Raw genomic sequence first — 19492 nt, forward strand, 5'->3', positions numbered from 1 at the left:
CCTAATAGAAAATATGGAGGAAAATAGAAATGGTTGCCTGGAAAATAATTTTAGACTTGCAACTTACATCAGCTGTCCTATAAGCTCAAAATATATAAAGACCATGAATATTAAGTATCAGATTATTAAAATTCAGTACTGTAAGATACTGTGTGTTGGAACCCTAGTTATTGGGAAAATTCATAATTAACCTAATACATTCCTTCTTTTTTTAATGTTTTTGCCTAGCTGCTCTTCCAGTTCTTCCCTTACATGGCACGGTTTACACTAGCCTTCCTTTATTTCCCCTGAAATGCTCAGTATTCATCTCTAACTGGAATCCCATTCTTCCTTGAAGAGTATATATGGAGCCTTCTTTACCTGCCCAACTGCTACTACTTCCCTTTCATGAACTACTTTGTGGATATATTTTATTTATTTTGAATATATTTATATGTGTATGTTTCTACCCCAATAGGATGTAAGGCTCTTTAGAAATGCTGTTTACTTTTGGTTTTGGTTTTCATATCCCCAGTGCATAGCACAGTTTTTGGTATGCAGTAGGCAATTAAAACTGTTTGTTGGTTCCTTGACTTGCATAGAGATGAGCATAATTGAAATTATACACAATTTTGAGTGTTTAACTTTTTAAAAGTTTTATAAAAGCAACGCTAATGCAACCAGAATAAAAGTTTAAATTTGTAAGTGGGGAATAATCTTTGCATCAAATAGAATATTAAGGACAATTTAAGTACTTATTTTTTAAAAGAATTGCAAATTTTCAACAGCTATATTTGAAATATGCTATAAATCACTAATGAGAAAATTATAATTAAACCAATTCTGATGTTTCATTTCATACCTATTAGTGGTTATAGATGGAAATAACCAATGTTGGAGACTCTGGGAGCATAGCAATTAATATTGCTATCATTGCTGTGAATTATTAATTTGGGAAAACTTGGATTTATATAATGGAATTCACTAAAATATTCATATCCTTTCACTTAAAAAATCTGTATCCCAGGAAAGTAAATGATAGAAAAAGAAAGTTTGTTTACTCTACAAGTCATATAGGGGTGGGAAGGGATAGTAATTAGGAAATAGTTTATTAAATTGTAGTGGGTGAATGTGATAAAATAAGTGAATATATGATGAATTTAAAGAACCATAGGAAATTTTTTTTCATCAAATTAAGCATACTGAAGAAATCAAACCAGAAACAACAACCTACAAAATGAATACAATAATGTAAATGCAAAGAACCTTAAAAGTAAGCCAAATTTTGAATATCTAATAAGATTAATCTTGAATCTTAGAGAACAGATAAAGCAGCATTCATTTTTCTTTTCAGCTTAGAGTGGGAAATTTTGAGTACAGAACAGTGTGTATCCTGTCAGAATTGGGTGTTTTTCTGTTTTTGTTTTACTAATTGCCCTTTTTTTTTTAATCTAAGTCTCATTGAGCTGGAGGCATGGTAGGGAGGTTATTGTATTTGGAAATGACTGATCTGAAATCAGAAGGTTTCAATCAACCTAATTTTAAAAAATAAATATATCAACCAATTGTGGTCTTAATGGACAGTTGATAAAACTCACTTTCTGCAATAGAAGGGTGGAGAAATATAATTGTGGAATGTTATATGTGCTGTAACTCAGTAGTCTCATTTTGCTTAACTGTTCTTTGCTATAAGGGAAAGTGGTGAGGAAGGAATAAAATTGGAAAGGCTGCAATAAAAGTTAATGTGCACACAATATCCACCCCCCCCCCCCCCCCACAGACACACACACACATTCTTTAAGAGAGAGAGATATTGATTGATTGTGTTAAGTAGGGTAATAGCCTATTTGTCTTGTGGTTTTTGTTTTAACAGTATACTAGTAAGGGTGTTTCCTATAGAAATGCTTCTATTCTCCTATAATTACACTTTTTTTTTTACCTAAAAACTTGGAAGTCAACTGTTTTGAAGTTTCTTATTTTATATTTGGAGGCAGCTCGATGGCTTAGTGAAAAGAATACTGGTCTTGTAGTCAGGAAGATCTGAGTAGTCAGAATCAGACAATTACTGTGTAACACTGGGCAAATCAGTTATGTTTTTCAGTTAACCTCCTAGAGAAAGAAATTGCAAACTACTCCCATATCCTTGCCAAGAAAGCCCCACATAGAGTATTAGTGTGATATGATAGTCCACAGGATCATGAAGAGTCAAACACAACTGAACAAAAAATGTGTTTTTCTGCTAAAATTTATTCTGTGGATATATAAATTCTGCCAAATACTGAAAGGAAATCGTTGACTTTTTCCCTAAGAAGAAAAAACTAAAACCAGTTAACTAAAAAAGCCTAAGAATTCTTCTTTTTCTTACTTTTCATTCTTGCTTTTCTTATTTTCATACTAACATATAAACAGTACATCAGTATTAAATCAATGCAATTTTATGTTGAATATTTGTTCCTAGTTGTCAAAACAGGCATCCTTGAGTTCTTTTAAGGTGAGAAGCAGCTTGCTATAATGGAAAAAAATTATAGACTTAAAAGCCATAAAAACTGAGATTTGAATCTCACACACAAATCTACTTAACTGTGTGGCCATTGCAAGTTACTTTGCCCTCTGGAGTTTACTTTGACCATCTATAAAGCAAAGATGGCAGTTCCTACAATAATTACCTTACAGGCAATCACAGGCTTTTTCACTTTATGATTGTTACCACTTTGCCCTTTATAAATCTTGTTCTTGGATATCACTTGTTTTCTTTCACATTACATTGAAAGAGCCCTAAGGGCAGGGACTTTTTTGCTTTTTAAATTTTTTCCTCAGTGCTTAACACAGTAGGTGCATACTAAATGTTTACTGACTTGACTAGACCCAGTCAGTCAGTCACTTTGAAAATATAGAAGTTCTATGTTAGCTGCTATTATGGGCTTGAATAAAATGTTCTGTAAAGTCTTAATATTAGTGGTAATGGCAGCAGTAGTAATTATGATAATAGGCACTGTTCTAAATGTTATACAATTGTTACCTCATTTGATCCTTACCACAGCCTTGGAAGGTAGAGGTGCTATTATATCTGTTTAACAGATGAAGAAACTGAAACAAACTGGTTAAGTGACTTGCCTTAAGTCATATGGCTAGTAAGTATCTGAGGGACTGTGTTTGAATCTCAGGCTTTCCTGCCTCTACTCCAAGTCCCATGCACCAATGGATACATTGCACCATCTAACTTTCCTTTAAGAGAGGAAGAAGACGGATTATAAAGTTGAAAAGCTTTTTTCCTTCTGGGTATCAATGGATTATAATTTCACAGACTACTAAGTACAAAAATATTGCTTTGGAAAAATTGTTTTAAAAGTTTCTTCATATATTTTCTTTGTGTCTTAAATACATTTGTTAAAATTTCTATTGTAAATATGCTGTCTACAGTTTGCAATATTCATTTAATTTAATAAAACTTAATTTGGGTGGGAGAGGAAACCAATCTCTGGTTGTGGTTTTTATATGCTGAATTCAGACATCTTGTGTTATTTAACTTCTGAATAATTTATTATCTTTTTATTTGATTATATTAAACTTAATTTTGGGATCTATGATTTTATAGATGTGATTGTTCTCCCAAACATATTGCTGGTCCCTCCTTTACAGTTTTTTAGATAATTTTTGAGTATTTTTATTACAAAACAAATAAACAAAACCAGCCAAACAACATTTGTTGAGACCTGTAATCAATGCCTTTGCAATCTGGTAAGACCTAGAAGAATTTTTGCTTTTTTGCCATAGATTTTGAGAACTAATGGGTACAGACATATCATAATAGGAAATTGAAGAAGGTTTAGTACAGGTTTGCATGGTGGTGTGAGATATCCCATGATTTAAAATGTGGAGTGATTATTGTTGATTGCTTTTTAATCGAAGGAAAAAAAATAGGTTAACTTTGTGGATTTTTGTTTGGTGATGACTGAATGTCTATAATCACTAACCATTTAAATTTGGTTAAGATTTCCAAAGCAATCCTAGTTTTTTCAATTTAGTATTTTTGTAACTTTGGAAAAATCATTTTCCTTTGGAACTCATTTTCTCTATCTGCAAAATGAAGAAGGTAGAATAGATGATCTATAATCTTCCTTGTAGCTCAGAATTTCTATCTTGATTTTATCATCTTTTTTGTTTCCTATTATAGTAATGACCAAAAGAATTATAACAATAAGGAGTTTAATGCTCCTGTATTTTCTTAATTTTAAATAGAATTAATATGTAGAATTTATATATTGATTTCAAATTAGTGTTTAAATAACATTTTTAATGTATTACACATTTAGGTACTAAAAGTAGATGGTGCATATGTTGCTGTGAAATTTCCAGGCAATTCCAGTAATACAAATTGTCAGAGCAGTTCTAGTTCAGATCCTGATCCATCTTCTCTTCTTCAAGATTGTAGACTTCTTAGAATTGATGAATTACAGGTATGTTTGAGGTCATATTTTAATATGTAGAAGTTTATAGTTAGTTAATGTTTTTGTTTTATCCTTTGATTTTATGTTAACTCAGACTTAATTTCTTTTTGTACCATGTAGGTCGTCAAAACTGGTGGTACACCCAAAGTTCCTGACTGTTTCCAAAGGACTCCTAAGAAGCTTTGTATTCCTGAAAAAACAGAAATTTTAGCAGTGAATGTGGATTCAAAAGGTAAGACTTCCTTAAGCTATTTCCAATTGTCCATTTGTTGTCTTTTTATACTTTTAATACTTAACGTAGTAAGTAAATGGGAATGGTTCCATTTTATGCTCATGTGATGAAAATTTAAGGAAATGGTCTAGATCAAATTGAGGCAGCCTGATGGTAGTGAAAAGTATATTATACTAGGATTCAAGCTTTGGTTTATGCCCTGTCTCCGCCATTTATTCTGTTACCTTTGGTAAGTTACTTAGCCTGAATCTCACTTTCTACATTAGTAAAATTGAAATGCCAACACTTAAATTACCTAAACCTACCTCACATGGTTATCTTCAAGATCAAATGAGACAATATTAAAAAAATTTTTAAAAACAATAAATTTAAGTTTATGGCATTGATGGTAGGTAGTTGCTTTGGTGGCGGTACCAATTTATGATTGAACTTGCTATATGCCCCCTGAGTCTGGTTGATTGTTCATATTACTTTTCATGTTGACTTGCTGAAGATCTTTGTGTTTATTGTTGGGATATTGGTATTATAAAAATCAATGAATGTAGTAATTTTTCTTTTTCTTCATTTATATGCTGCTGAAGGTGTGCATGCTGTTTTGAAGACTGGAAATTGGGTGCGATACTGTATCTTTGACCTTGCTACAGGAAAAGCAGAACAGGAAAACAATTTTCCTACTAGTAGTATTGCCTTCCTTGGTCAGAATGAGAGGAATGTTGCTATTTTCACAGCTGGACAGGTATGAAAATAGTGAAATATTTTAGTTAAGAAACATATGCCAGGCCTGGAGTTTGACGGATCTAGATTCAAGTAACTTCAGACACTTCCTAGCTATGTGATCCTGAATAAGTCACTTAACTTCCCATTGTCTATCCCTTACTGCTCTTCTGCCTTGGAATGAATACTTGTTATCAATTCTAGGACAGAAGGTGAGGGTTTTGAGAATGAAAGAAACACAAGGAATTTAGGATGCTTGCTTTGTAACCCATAGCAGCATTTAAAAAAATTTAGCATGTTTTATGGTATCTTTATTTCAGTTCTTACCAGTTCTGCTTGCTTGAAGAAAAAAACTATTTCTAGCCTCTTCTACACTGATTTGATTTTCATCAACAGTTACAAATGAGCCAGTACCCAATTTTGAAGTACTTCCATTCCTGTGGCTTTTATTAGTTTAACACTAACGTTTTTAAACCTCTTAGTCATTTAAACCCTGTATAAGAAGCAGTGGGGAATAATTCATTTAGAGTTGACTTTTATGTCAACAAGACTGGGTTTCAAGGGTTTCTTCTTAAACATATTGGCTTTGTCATCTTGGTAAAGTCTCATGACCTCTCATCCTCTTAAGTAATTGTTAAGGTTTTAAATTACAAGGAAGATATTGACCTTTATTGGTTGAAAAATTGCCCCATCTATGACTTGGCTAGAGAAGTGAAATCACTGGTTTTGTTCCTATCCCTATCCTTTGCATATTTTAATGGAATAATTCTTACATTCTTTCTAACATGCAATTTGAAAATAAAGAGTTTTATAACAAAACTAAATGTTTTTTCCCCCCTTTCTTTCCTCTCCTCAATATAGGAATCACCTATTATTCTTAGAGATGGAAATGGTACCATCTATCCTATGGCAAAAGATTGTATGGGAGGAATAAGGGATCCCGATTGGCTTGATCTTCCACCTATCAGTAGTCTTGGAATGGGAGTGCATTCTTTAACAAATCTTCCAGCTAATTCAACCATCAAAAAGAAAGCTGCTATTATCATCATGGCTGTAGAGGTAATATTTTACATATTCTTTGCATGAGGTTTTTTTTAAGTTTCAAAAGATTGTCTTAATCCAGCACATTTTTAAATTTTATTTGGTTTATCATGTTTATTATGTTTGTAGCATTTCTTAAGTTAAGGGATTTAGTGATGTAATGGGATATAGGGCTTTGTTGAAGGAAGTTACATGTGTGACTTTGACAAATCTTTTTCCTTAATTTGAAGTTAATTTAAATAAACATTTTTTATAGTCAGGTACTTGGGTCTCTAAATCTCTCAAAAATTTAGAGAAAGGATTTGACAATAGAAAAAAAATTTTCAGGTGTAACTGAGTTAAATGCAGTGTTTTTGAAAACCAAGCAAGCCTTATCGGGAATAAATTTAGTTACTTAGCAGTATCTCTTAATGACTGATTTTAGGAGGCTTTTCATTGAGTCTAACATGTCGGTTAGAGCAGCCTAGTTTGCTTAGCCAATTATAAATAACAGTTAAAAATAAGATATAAGATGCAGTTAGGTGGCTCAGTAGATTGAGTGCCACACTCAGAATTGGGAGGTTCAAATCTAGCTGCAGATAGAACTTCCTAGATTTGTGACCCTAGGCAGGTCACTCAACCCCCATGGCCTAGCTCTTAGTGCTCTTCTGCTTTGGAACCAATACACAGTATTGATTCTAAGATAGAAGGTAAGAGGTTAAAAAAAATTGAGGTATATATTAGAATTACTTTGATGTTCTAGTACAGTCATAGAAATAATTTGACTAGTTAATCTATGTACAAATTATGATTTCCTTTTCCCTTCACACTTTGTGGAACAGTTGTTAAAATGTAAACATTTAGATCTGGTAGTATCACATGCTATATATGCTTATATTCTAACTCTATTAGTATTTTTTTAGTGTCAGAGAGAAGTGCAACAGCATTTGTGCGTGCGTGCGTGCGTGCGTGTGTGTGTATGTGTGTGTGTGTGTGTGTAAACATCCCATGCTAGTTGATTCTCCATTGAATTATTTTATGAATAGAAAAAATTCTAAAATTGGTGTATAAAACCTTTCTATAATAAGTACATTATACTATTTATTTAACTTTTTCTTGATGACTCACAGTCATTATTATTACTATCAATTGTACAAACATTTAAAAAAAATCCTTACGTTCTGCCTTAGAATCAATACTATATATTGGTTCCAAGGTAAAAGAGCAGTTAGGATGAGGCAATGGGGGTTAAGTGTCTCGCCCAGGGTAAAACAGCTAGGAAGTGTCTGGGGTCACATTTGAACCCAGGACCTCCTGTCTCTAGGCCTAGTTCTTAATATATTGAACCACCCAGCTGCCCCCATGTTTTTTGAGGGGCTATTGAAGTCTGGGTACTTACTTCCATATTATACACCCTTGACTTATCTATTATTAATTATTACATCTGCTTATGACTGCCTTCATTTTCTCATTTTAAATCTTAGCTATTGATTTGTTAAAATATTTTTAAAATATTATATCTTCATTGCTTAAAGCCCACCTTTAATTTTTCCATGGGCTGGAAAACCAGATTGTTATATCTTTGAGACTTGAGTACTAAATAAACTGTGAGCAGCACCATGAGTGCCAGAATCTTTCATAAGTAATAATACTGAACACTTGAATTCATTTCTCTAGCAGATCTTTTCCTTTCTTTCTTTTTTAAGTAATATTATTTCTTGCTTTTTTAACTCTTGGATTATTGAAGTTTCTTGGTAAGTAACTATAGGCACTAATTTAACTTTTAAAAACGCAAAATTCTCTTTTTGTAAAAGAATAAATTTGTAAGTGTATCATTTGATAAAAATTCCTCTGTGAAACAAGTCTTAACAAATAAAAACATGCAGTAGTATATAATTGTTACTGTATTTACCCTAGGAATGCATAGTCTTCCGTATAGTGTGTCAATTTCTTAGCAGATCTACCACTCCATTTCCAACAAGTATATTTTACCAGATACATATTATATGTTTTGCTATTAGTTGTTTTGGAAGATTTGGAGATTGTCCTTTTTGAGGGGTTGGGGAGAATTTCATACTTCTCTTTAGAAACTATTGTAATATAGATTTACCTTGAACAGCCATATTTAGTAAGTTTAGTTTAAGTATATAGATAATTAGATTCCCATTATGGTAATCTTAGATAAGAATACTCTGAAAAAGAATATTGGAAAAAAAATATTTTGGCCACTATTCCCTGTATTACTTAATACTTAAGTAATTTACTTAAATACTTAAGTAATTTAGAGGCTTTTACTAAATAATAAGATATTTGCAAATGTTTCATCATGTGAGCTTCAACTGAAGGCTTTTTTTTTTAAGAATTCATCTTTTCAACTATCTTTTAAATACCTGTTGAGTATTCACTGTGCAATTCATTTAAGAAGCAGGAAATAGTATAATAGTTTTACATTTCAGCATGCCTTGTAAATACTACATGCCAGCACAGTGTAAATATTGTTCTCTCTCAGCACAGTGCTAACATATAGTATGCTTGTAAATACTTGTCAGATTAACTATTTGGGAACCCCTGGACCTCATGGCCTATATAGCTAATTATAGCTTGTCCCAAAGGCCTTACTTTAAATCTTTATCATGGACCACAGCGGGGCATCTTACAATTCTATAAGTGCTGACTTCACCTTGATAGCCAGTGTATCAAAAATGGCTTGATGAATTGTGTTGTTATTTGCTGCCACTAAATGTGGTAGGGTATTTTAAATTTTTCTTAGGGAGCATCACACCTGACAGCCACCTTTCAGTATTTTGCTCATTTCTAGATAATTAAGATTGGAACAAGATGGAATTAGTTAAATAGGTACTTCTCTAAAGTTAGATATTTTAGCTTTATTATGCCCCATGAAATGAACTGAACTTTTGCCTTTTGAATCTATTTTCTACTATTCTTAACATTATTTTAGACCTGAATGGGACTTTTAAGGCCATCTACTTTAAACTCTTCCATTTTTTTAGAAAAGAGGACTGAGGCCTAGAAGGCTAAATAGCTACCAAAGGTCAGATAAAAATAGTGACAGAGCTAGAAGAACCTCAGTTGTCAAATGCTAAATCCAGGGGGGAATGTTTGGCAAGTAATTCCATCAGTATTCCTAGCTTCTTTGTACATTAGCTGGCACTAATGGATAAGCATTCTACCTACTGATTTTTGGCTATTCGAAATTTATAAGCCTTACTCACAGTTCATGTGCAGTATATTGTGTTTTGGGTATCCCCTACTGTCTGTCCTGTAGAGACAGCCCTTCAATTTCTCTTGCAGCAGGAAACACATGCTTTTCCTATGGCTCTTCCTGATCTGGACAAAGAGAATTAAAGAACCAGGTTAGGGATAGAGGGACACTCTCCCATCCTCCCAGCTTCTGTCATCTTCCAGAGGAATCAGGTCTGAAACGTAACTCTGTCTTTTTTGACGGTGCTTACTATTGCCTAGAAGCTACTTATCTTCCCTCCCCCATCACCCTCATCCCCTTATCTTGCAGATTGTAAATTATTTCCCCAGTTAGATTATAAATTGCTTGAGGATAGGATCTATACTCTTGTATTTACCCCATCTCCAACTGTACAGCACAGCACTGTGATTTACCATAGCTGACATTCAGTAATGGTTTTTGGGGGGTTAAAAACAAACCATTCTTGCAAATACTTATTATTGCAGTTTTTATTTTCATATTTTAAGTTATGTTCGTTAATTTCTATTGCATTTGAACTTTTTCACTGTTTTCTTCTTCTTGTCGTAACTTGTAACTTGTTGAAGTTATATTGAGGGTAGATTTTTAGATACGGGAATATACAATTATCTTCCTCAATGCTTAGCATAGTATCCTAGGTTGTGATAAAATGCCTAAAAACTATTTTTTGAATGTTTTAACTTGGCATTCATACTTTCTCTGACATACTTTCTTTTTTTTTTTTTTAAACCCTTACCTTCTGTCTTGGAGTAAAGACTGTGTATTGGCTCCAAGGCAGAAGAGTGGTAAGGGCTAGGCAATGGGGATCAAGTGACTTGCCCAGGGTCACACAGCTGGGAAGTGTCTGAGGTCATATTTGAATCTTGGACCTCCTGTCTCTAGGCCTGGCTCTCAATCCACTGAGCTACCCAGCTGCCCCCTCTGACATACTTTCTACAAGAAAAGGGAATCCATTTGTCAGTGGGAAAATTAAAAGTCCAATGTCTTCACTTTTAGATAGTTCATTTAAAAATAGAAACTTGTCTATGGAAGTATTTTGTTTGACAATTTTTTTTTACATGTAAAATGTTCAGCATGTTGAACAGCTTTGCTTCATTCCAGCTTTCATTAAAGAAGTTTGTAATTAAGGTGTGTAAGAGGTAAAAATTTTATTTCATATTAGTTTTATAGAATTTGTAGAATCAAAAGTTGAAGTCTAATTAAAAACCTGTAGAGATTGGGTTACTACTGAAATCACAACCCATTCTATTTGTGTTGTTTTTGTTTTGTCAAAATTCTGAATATTTAATTCTGTAAAATATTTATCTCTTAGCCTCTTTTAGTACAGTATACACATATAAGTCTTATCAATATTAATTAAAGAAATAATATGGTTTTCTTAACTAATGAAACTGAACAACATACAATACCAGTTTGCTTATGTAGAAATCAAGAACACTGGGAAAAAGGAAGCAATCATCATTATTCAAATAGCTTTGAATCCTAAATCTCGACATCAGAATTCACACATCAAACATTGGAAAACCTCTCAGGGCGGATGTGGTGCAATGGAAAGAACACTTCTTATGGACTCAGAAACTGAGTTCAAACTTAGACCTTGTCACTCATTCTCCATGTGACTGGGATAGTCAGTGTTTCTCTCTAAGCTTTAGTTCCCACACCTGCAAAATTAAGGGGTTGTGCTTAATATGATCTCTTATATTTTATCCAGTTCTAAGTAGATGATTCTGTGATTCTGTCTATGCCTTTCCACTGACTTTGAGCCCTTGTCAAGTCACTTTTCAGGGATAGTTCTAAAAGGTCTATCAAGGTAGCATACATCAGTGGGGAAGATTTTTCTATTGCTAATGACAAGTGTGACAGAAAAAGGACTATAGAAAGTATAGGACTGTGGAGATGTTTAGTGGCATAACTTGCAGGTATTTAAGCCATCCTTGGTATCACTTGCAGGTATTTAAGCCATCCTTGGTATCACTCTTAGGAATGTTTGCAGTCAAGGAAATTTAGTATTTTACTTTAGAGCTTTAGAAATAAATGCATCTAAGTGGTTATAATCATTTTGGTGCTTGACAGGGGGAGGGAATAGCTTCTGGAGAGTATAATTATGTGGAACAGTTCTGTCATTTCCCTTGCCAGATAAACAAGGTATTATTACTGTACTAACTGCATATATATGAGATACAATTCTAGTAATTTCATCTTTTATTTCTCTTTTAAACCTTTTCCCCTAACATCAGACAAAAGATGGATTTGGTTCTCTGTATTAAATGTGTATGAGGGAATCTCCTGGATTTCAGGAGTTATTATTTCTAAATATGACCTAAAATTTTAGTCTTGGCACTTATGCAATCATCACTTTTATTTCTTTTTCTTATTTGAGTACAGAAACAAACCTTAATGCAGCATATTCTCCGATGTGACTATGAGGCCTGTCGACAGTATCTTTTGAATCTTGAGCAAGCAGTTGTTTTGGATCAGAATGCACAGATCCTACAGACATTCCTCAGTCATAGATGTGATGGAAATCGTAATATTTTGCACGCTTGTGTATCTGTGTGCTTTCCAACAAGCAACAAAGAAACAAAGGAAGAAGAAGGTAAGCTCAAAAAGCTACCAGAAAAGTAAAAATTATTTTACTTAATGGAAGTGGATGTGAAATAGAAGTAACTTTGCTTATATACTTAACCTGTAAGTTAGATTAATTTTTTTATTGTTCCTCTAATTTTGTTCAAAATTGCTTGAAATTCAACTTCATTTTTATAGTGAGATTACTTTGACAGTTTTTATAAAAAAAATTATAGTTGTAATTTATTATTAACTCCTAAACATAAATATCTCACTTCTTTGAGAATATTCAAGAAGTTAAATGACAAGAAAATTTTCAGTTTTACTTTATTTTCTATAATGTTTTGATACCCAGGTTTTGTGTGTCTGTATACTTGTTTCTGAAGTTTTATATTAGTGTTTCATTAAAGCAAATAATGAATCAATTAAATAACAGTGGTAAATCTGTCTATGCTAAACTAAATTCTCATAAAATAAGAAAATTTTCTATTTTTATTGTGTTATGTTGATTTTTAAAAATTAATGAAAAGCATTAGCTATAGTTAAAATTTTTCATCTTTTGCTTCTAGTACCAAATATTTTCTTATGTTTCAGAAGCAGAGCGCTCTGAAAGAAATACATTTGCAGAAAGACTTTCAGCTGTTGAGGCTATTGCAAATGCAATATCTGTGGTTTCAAGTAATGGCCCAGGTAATCGGACTGGATCATCAAGTAGCCGAAGGTAAAGTAATTTTTAACCAGAAAGTTTGATTTAGAGAACAGAAAAGTCCAGAGAAGGAAGTAGTCTTTATATTTTTATGAAACACTTCTAATTACAGTTCTATCATAGAAAGGAATGCCCAATATGACTGTGAGTGACCTTATTTGCAACTCTACCCACTTCTTTCAACTCCTCTACCCCCTTCACCCCTAAATACCCTAGGCTCCAAAATCTAGTGAATTTTTGCCCTGGTTTTTTTAACTTTTCCTTGTGTTTCAAAATAATCATTGTTACACAGAAGAAACAGATAGTAACTGAAAAGAGTCTCCAGTATTCATTCTTTTATGCCTATTCTAGGTCTTTGCATATCCCGATAATGATAGGAAATGCTAGACTGATCTCTTTCTCTTAATTGAGTGGCTACACACACACACACACACACAAAAATATTTAGTCTATTTTAAGATCTTTGAGTTGTGGGATAAAGACTGTGTTGTATGTTCAAAAATAATTTTTTTTTAACAGATAATGTTTTTAGAAATTTTTCTTTTATAACGAGAATGCCTTTAGAAGCATTCTCATTCAGTCTTGATGCAGGCATAATTTCTGATTAAATAAAATAAGGATTCTCAGTTAGCCATCATTAAATTTTTTTTTATTCTCCAATTGGTATCCAAAAGTTCCCTTAAAAAAAAAACATCAAGGTACAAAAAGAGGTAAAGCCAAACAAAGTACATTCACTTATGCCTTTACATTATAAAACCTTTAATCTGTATAGTACTTTATGGTTCACAAAGTGTTTTCTTTACATCAATCCCATAAAGTCTTATCCTCATTTTTTCAGATGAGGAAATTGAGCCTTAAGGAATTTCAGTGGCTTGTTGCCCCATTCTTCTTTCCCTCCCCCAGGGTCACAGAAGTAGTAAGAGGTGTGAGTCTAATACATAACTTCAAGTCCAGTGCTCTTTCCACTATACTACACTGCCTCTCTGTCCAAAATTATGACTTTAATATGAGGCACAAAACATAAAATACACAAAATAAAAAGTATTTTTAACTGTTATCGATTTATATGTTTAAGACTACTAGATAGGAGTAAGGATCTGGTTCTAAAATTAATAGAAAGATTAAATTACTTAGAAGTTAGTATCTGAATTATTTCAAGCATTTTACTTCCTCAGGGAAGATACTGATGCAAATCAAGTTGGCTTCTCTGATATGGTTGGTCCAAATACCACTGCTGCCATCCTTTGTTCATTTGAGGATTATTTTGAAGGCAAACACTAAAAGGAGCTTCAGGAGTGGGTAACGAATGGCTCACAGAAATAATTTGCAGTATATGCTCCTTTGAGGAATTTTCTGAAGATTTTACTGCAGTACTTTTAACCAGTTCAAAAGCAGGGCTGTCTGTTGAAACAGATGAAAGCACAGGAGTCTTAATCATCGTCTGACAGTAGGAAATCCACAGACTCAGCTTCATTGATGTCATCTTATAGCCAACAATGGATTATATAGGAGTTGTCCCTTGATGAATATACAGGCTGAGAATCAGGAGCTCTGTGTCCAAAACTGATGCACTTTCAGTGTTAAATACTGTTATATTCCTTCAGATGATGATTTACCTCAAGTTTTGTTATGTGACTGGATAGATCCTGAGTACAGAGAGCAGATTTAGTGGAAAACATGATTGATGCATCTGATTGCAGGTGTATTTACTCTAGAGATCGTTAATCTGGAAGACACATGACCTTCGCTTTTTTGTCACAGTGGTGTATTTGAACATGACTGGATACTAAGGCTTCTGTAGTATGGATATAACGTGCTTACAAAGAGGAAATTACACCATCCTTGAATTCCTCCATATTGTCAGAAAATACGATGACTCCAGGCAAGCCTATAAGAAGAAAACTCAAAACTCTGAATCTTAGCAGCCAAGGTGGTATCTCCTCAGTATAATCCTCAGCCACTGAGGATCCAGGTGAATCTTCATGAATTGTGTTCAGCATCTTGAAGAATAATTTTATTTTTTAAGAATCTATAAGAGGACCTGGGCATTCTGTTAAAATCTTTACCCAAAAGACAATGAAGAAAAAATGCTAAGGACAATTTGAAATTAAAGTAGCGGGAGGGATGACTCCTTGCCCCTCTCTTTTATAGTCATTTGACTACATGAAAACAACATAAATGGGAGTTAGCAAGTTCTTGATTTGTAATCTTCATGCATTCTTCACAATCTGTAAACATTGTTCTTGTTGATAAAGCTATATCACATACTTGCTGTATGTGAATCTAGGTAATATGCAATGCTTCTCAGTTATTGTTCATTGCATGTTATGGCATTTTAAGGACACCAAGTGTCTTCTTCCAATTATTTAAAATGGTAAAAGTATCATTCTATAAAAGAACAGATGACCAACTGCTGTCCTGATGGAGTGCCCTTAGTCAGAATTGTGATACCTATCTAGAATTTCTGTGTAAGTATTCCATTTAGACAGAAATAGAGGTCATCTGGACTCAATGATGTGACTTTTTAAATATACTCTCTGGATACTTAGTTTAAGATGATAATATGCATTTAGAAAACATGATATGTTATAGAAGAATTGTTTTCCTTTACAAAATGTATAGTGATTTGATTTGCATAAATGGCTCCATGATACTTTTTTCAGACAGACAGACAGACATACACATACACAGTGAAATGATCCACCTTACAGAAGATGTTTTCTCAAAATTTGTTAATAATGAGGATCTCTATAAAGATCATTTTTATTTATAGTTATGTTATTGGAAATATGTATTTGGCTTCACAAAGAAATAAAAACACCTTAAAATATAACACATTTAAATAGAACTTACTTTTTCAAATAAGATCATTACAAAAGATGAAGATATTATCATTTTAAAATCATGTCCAAATTGTTGATGTGAGAGGGACATATAAAAGTTTCCTAAAACTTTAGATTTTAATGATCGAAAGAGTTTTCATCATTTAAATCAATCTTTTTTTTAATTTGTAGCCTTGGCAATTGTTTTTATTTTTCTTCGAATGGGAGGGTGTATTTGTATAATCTTAGTTCTGTGGAGCGAGAAATAGAATCATCTAGCAGCATACCTGAAAGATTCTTTGTTGATTATCCTTGTGATTGGAATCATCTCTTTCTGATAATTGTATAAGTTTGAAAACTAAACTTTTTCTAAAACCACTCAAGTTTTTGCCTAAAACTACATTACTTTAGTGTTACTAGGTTATTTTTAGAACACAAAGATGATGCATTATATATTTTCACAAACTATATCAGATAGAGGTCATTTAATACATCATGATTTTGAAGTAGGGAGTACAATCTTTGAACTTTTCATATTTGACTGTTTTGATTTTTCTTGAAGATACAAAAAGAGTTTTTAGTTGTAATTTCTTTTAAAATGGCTGGCTTTGTTCCTTTATAATTAGATTAACATGGGAAACATGTGACAGTGGTTATAAAACTGAACTAGAAACTAGACTCCGTCCTTCCATGTCCCACCACCCATACTCACCCCTGTTCCTCTCCTTTTTGGCTTGTTCTGTGAACCTAGAGTTGTCACATATTTATTTAGAAGCAGCACATGGCATAGTGGGAAGAGCACTACTCTAGAAACTTGAGATCTGGGTTCTATTCCCAATTCTGCCAGTAATTTGCTGTGTGATCCTGGGCAAGGCTCTTAAGTCCCTTGAGCCTGAACTTTCCTCCTGTAAATGAATGGGTTTGGACTAGACAATCCTTTTAAACATTTTTCTATCTCTGGCATTCTATTTACATTGAATTTTCTGGAATTGGAGTAATATGTATTTGTAGAGTATCTTTTGAACTTTGAAGGGAAAAAATGTTCTGTGTAGCTAGCTGTTCATTAAATTGTAGTTTAGCAGCCAGATATTAGCATTCACTTCCTCTATAATTTTGTTGTTTCTAGTATGAGACTAAGGGAAATGATGAGGCGTTCCTTAAGAGCAGCAGGTTTGGGTAGACATGAAGCTGGAGCTTCCTCTAGTGACCACCAAGATCCAGTTTCTCCCCCAATAGCTCCTCCCAGTTGGGTTCCTGATCCTCCTGCCATGGATCCTGGTAAGAGTTCTTATTTTTATATAGTATTTAATATGAGACATTTTAAAATGTCATATATGGAATAAAGAAGTTCATTGATCTATGCAGTAGCATAATAATTTTATTAATCTAGCTGAGAAAAGTCAATTTTAAAATGTATAGAAATATTAGAAATGGATTTTTAAATCACCTCAGGTTTCTCTCTTTTTTTTTTTAAAGTTAAACCCTTTATATGTTAATAAATTAGAGTAGTCATTAATCTAAGTGGATTCATTTTAATTGTAGTTTTTAAAAAAATCTGTTTTGACCTCTGTCTGACTTGACCTCTGGCTAGCAGTAAAAGCCTTAAGGTCAGTTAAGAGAACAATTTATTAGGGGATATGTTTTATATAATGATGTGCATCCTGCTGTTCTGTTTACTGAAAGATGGTGACATTGATTTTATCCTGGCCCCCGCTGTGGGATCTCTTACCACAGCTGCGACTGGCACTGGTCAAGGACCAAGCACCTCCACCATCCCAGGTGAGAATCCACTGTTTATCTGCATAGGCATTATGAAAAAGAATAGGGTTCGCTTTGCATATAGGCTTCTACATATGCACATTTTACCTAAAGTTCTATTTCCTTGATTGGAAGAGTGTCTAAATCTTCTCTAAATTAACATTTTGTACTTCAGCAAAAATGTTGTAGATATCCTTAGAATTTATTCAGGTTTATAAAAGTATTTTGAAGTTGTAAAAAATTCTTTTAATGAAAAGCCTAACTCACTACTAATACTAGATTTTTAAAAAACAATGGTCTAATCATTTAACTTAATATATAATTCTGGGTTTTATTTTATGACACAGATTTTGATGTTTTGTTACAAATTTCATATGTTTAATTACAGGTCCTTCCACAGAGCCATCTGTAGTAGAATCAAAGGATCGAAAAGCAAATGCTCATTTCATATTAAAATTGTTATGTGACAGTGTCGTTCTGCAGCCTTACTTACGAGAACTTCTGTCTGCTAAGTAAGACATGTTCATTGATTTTTCAATTTAACTTATTGCTGCTATTATTTTAAGTAGGTCTTTGAAATGTTTTTTTATGAAATAGTAATTATTCTTTTTTTCTTCACATCACACATCGATAAGAAATTTATTTTTAAAAAGCTTATCTTCCATCTTGAAATCAATACTATGTGTTGTTCCAAGGCAGAAAAGCAGTAAGAGCTCGCAGTAGAGGTTAAGTGACTTGCCCAGAGTCATACCCAGAGGGAAGTTTCTGAGGCCCTATTTGAACCCAGGACATCATGTTTCCAGACTTGGCTCTATCCACTATGCCATTTAGCTGCCCCTATTAGAAATTTGTATTCCCACTTGGTTCCTTAGCATTTTGTTCAGTTTTTATATCTTACCATTATTTACAAATATGCAAATTAATTTATTTTTCAAAAACATAGTTGAGGTATAGCTAATATAAAAACCTCATAACATTGCAAATTTATGTGTGTATTTTCTGAATTAGTCATATAACCATAAAATTTTATTTCTCGTGTATTGAAATTAATGTCACCCAACCATGGGGGCAAGTCAGGATTGACTGCTCTTTTTGCCCATGATCTAAAGGGCACCAGTGGCTCATTTTCATTTGATGTTTCTTATATTTAAAAGATGGCATTTTGTGTTGTTTAGCTAGTGGGTATTTTTCATTTGCTTGGCTTGTGAGCACAGTTGTAAGAATTCTGTCATTATAACCCCTGTGCTTGTATCTAAATTCTACCATTGCTCCTTTGTGTTATTATAGGCAAGCCACTTAACCTCTGGGCTTCGATATTTTCCACTTCAAATTAATAAAGAAGCTGGCCTATATTATTTCCATGGTTCATTACTCTTAGTAAAAGCAACAGTCTCCTTTAGTCTAAATCATTAAATTATAAACAGAATTGTTTATTTTGGACTAGTCATGAACCAGTGTGCTTACTGCTACATAGGTATTGTGACAAATGCTTAAGAATGCGTATCTATCTATATGTGGGTATCTCAGTCAACAAGCACTTATTAAGAATCTACTATGTTTGAGTCACTATTCTAGGTGTTAGGAATATGAATACAAATATAATCTCATATTCAAACTTTTTAAGGTATGTTTTTAATATGTTTATATCTCTAAATCTACTCTGTATAGTTCAGTTTTCTTTTCTTAATTAAATATTTTAAAAATTCCAGCAATACTATTCTCTGATTTGGTATTGGGACCTTGAGTTTTCTATCATAATGTCACTATGACCAAAATTACTAGTTATGGGCAGTAAGGAGAGTAACAGTTTAATTCCTTTATTAATACTGTGCACAACTAGGCTCAAAAGGTTTCATCAGAAAACAATTGAATTCTGGCTTGTAGTGAGGGATGTATTGGACTTAATATTTCTTCTCATTGTACCTAGAACCCCCACACATGTATGGGTATATCACTTGATCTTTCTTGTACCTCAGTTTCTTCATTTGTTATATGAGAGGGGAGTAG

At 33.1% G+C, this 19492-nt stretch overlaps 1 protein-coding gene across 5 annotated transcripts in view; it reads left to right on the top strand.

The window, feature by feature from the left end:
• Positions 1–19492, top strand: part of UBR5 (ubiquitin protein ligase E3 component n-recognin 5) — a 185300-nt gene that overhangs the window by 117878 nt on the left and 47930 nt on the right. For 3 of the 5 annotated variants that reach the window (XM_056823240.1, XM_056823244.1, XM_056823242.1), the window contains exons 17-25: positions 4293–4436; positions 4548–4659; positions 5241–5395; positions 6235–6432; positions 12020–12230; positions 12794–12920; positions 16854–17005; positions 17411–17506; positions 17874–17997. In XM_056823240.1, the coding sequence (XP_056679218.1) occupies positions 4293–4436; positions 4548–4659; positions 5241–5395; positions 6235–6432; positions 12020–12230; positions 12794–12920; positions 16854–17005; positions 17411–17506; positions 17874–17997 (1319 nt within the window). The remainder of the gene's footprint in view (positions 1–4292; positions 4437–4547; positions 4660–5240; positions 5396–6234; positions 6433–12019; positions 12231–12793; positions 12921–16853; positions 17006–17410; positions 17507–17873; positions 17998–19492) is intronic. The other 2 variants (XM_056823241.1, XM_056823243.1) reach the window with 1 other exon arrangement.

Source organism: Monodelphis domestica, chromosome 3, assembly GCF_027887165.1.
Source record: "Monodelphis domestica isolate mMonDom1 chromosome 3, mMonDom1.pri, whole genome shotgun sequence".
Taxonomy (NCBI): domain Eukaryota; kingdom Metazoa; phylum Chordata; class Mammalia; order Didelphimorphia; family Didelphidae; genus Monodelphis; species Monodelphis domestica.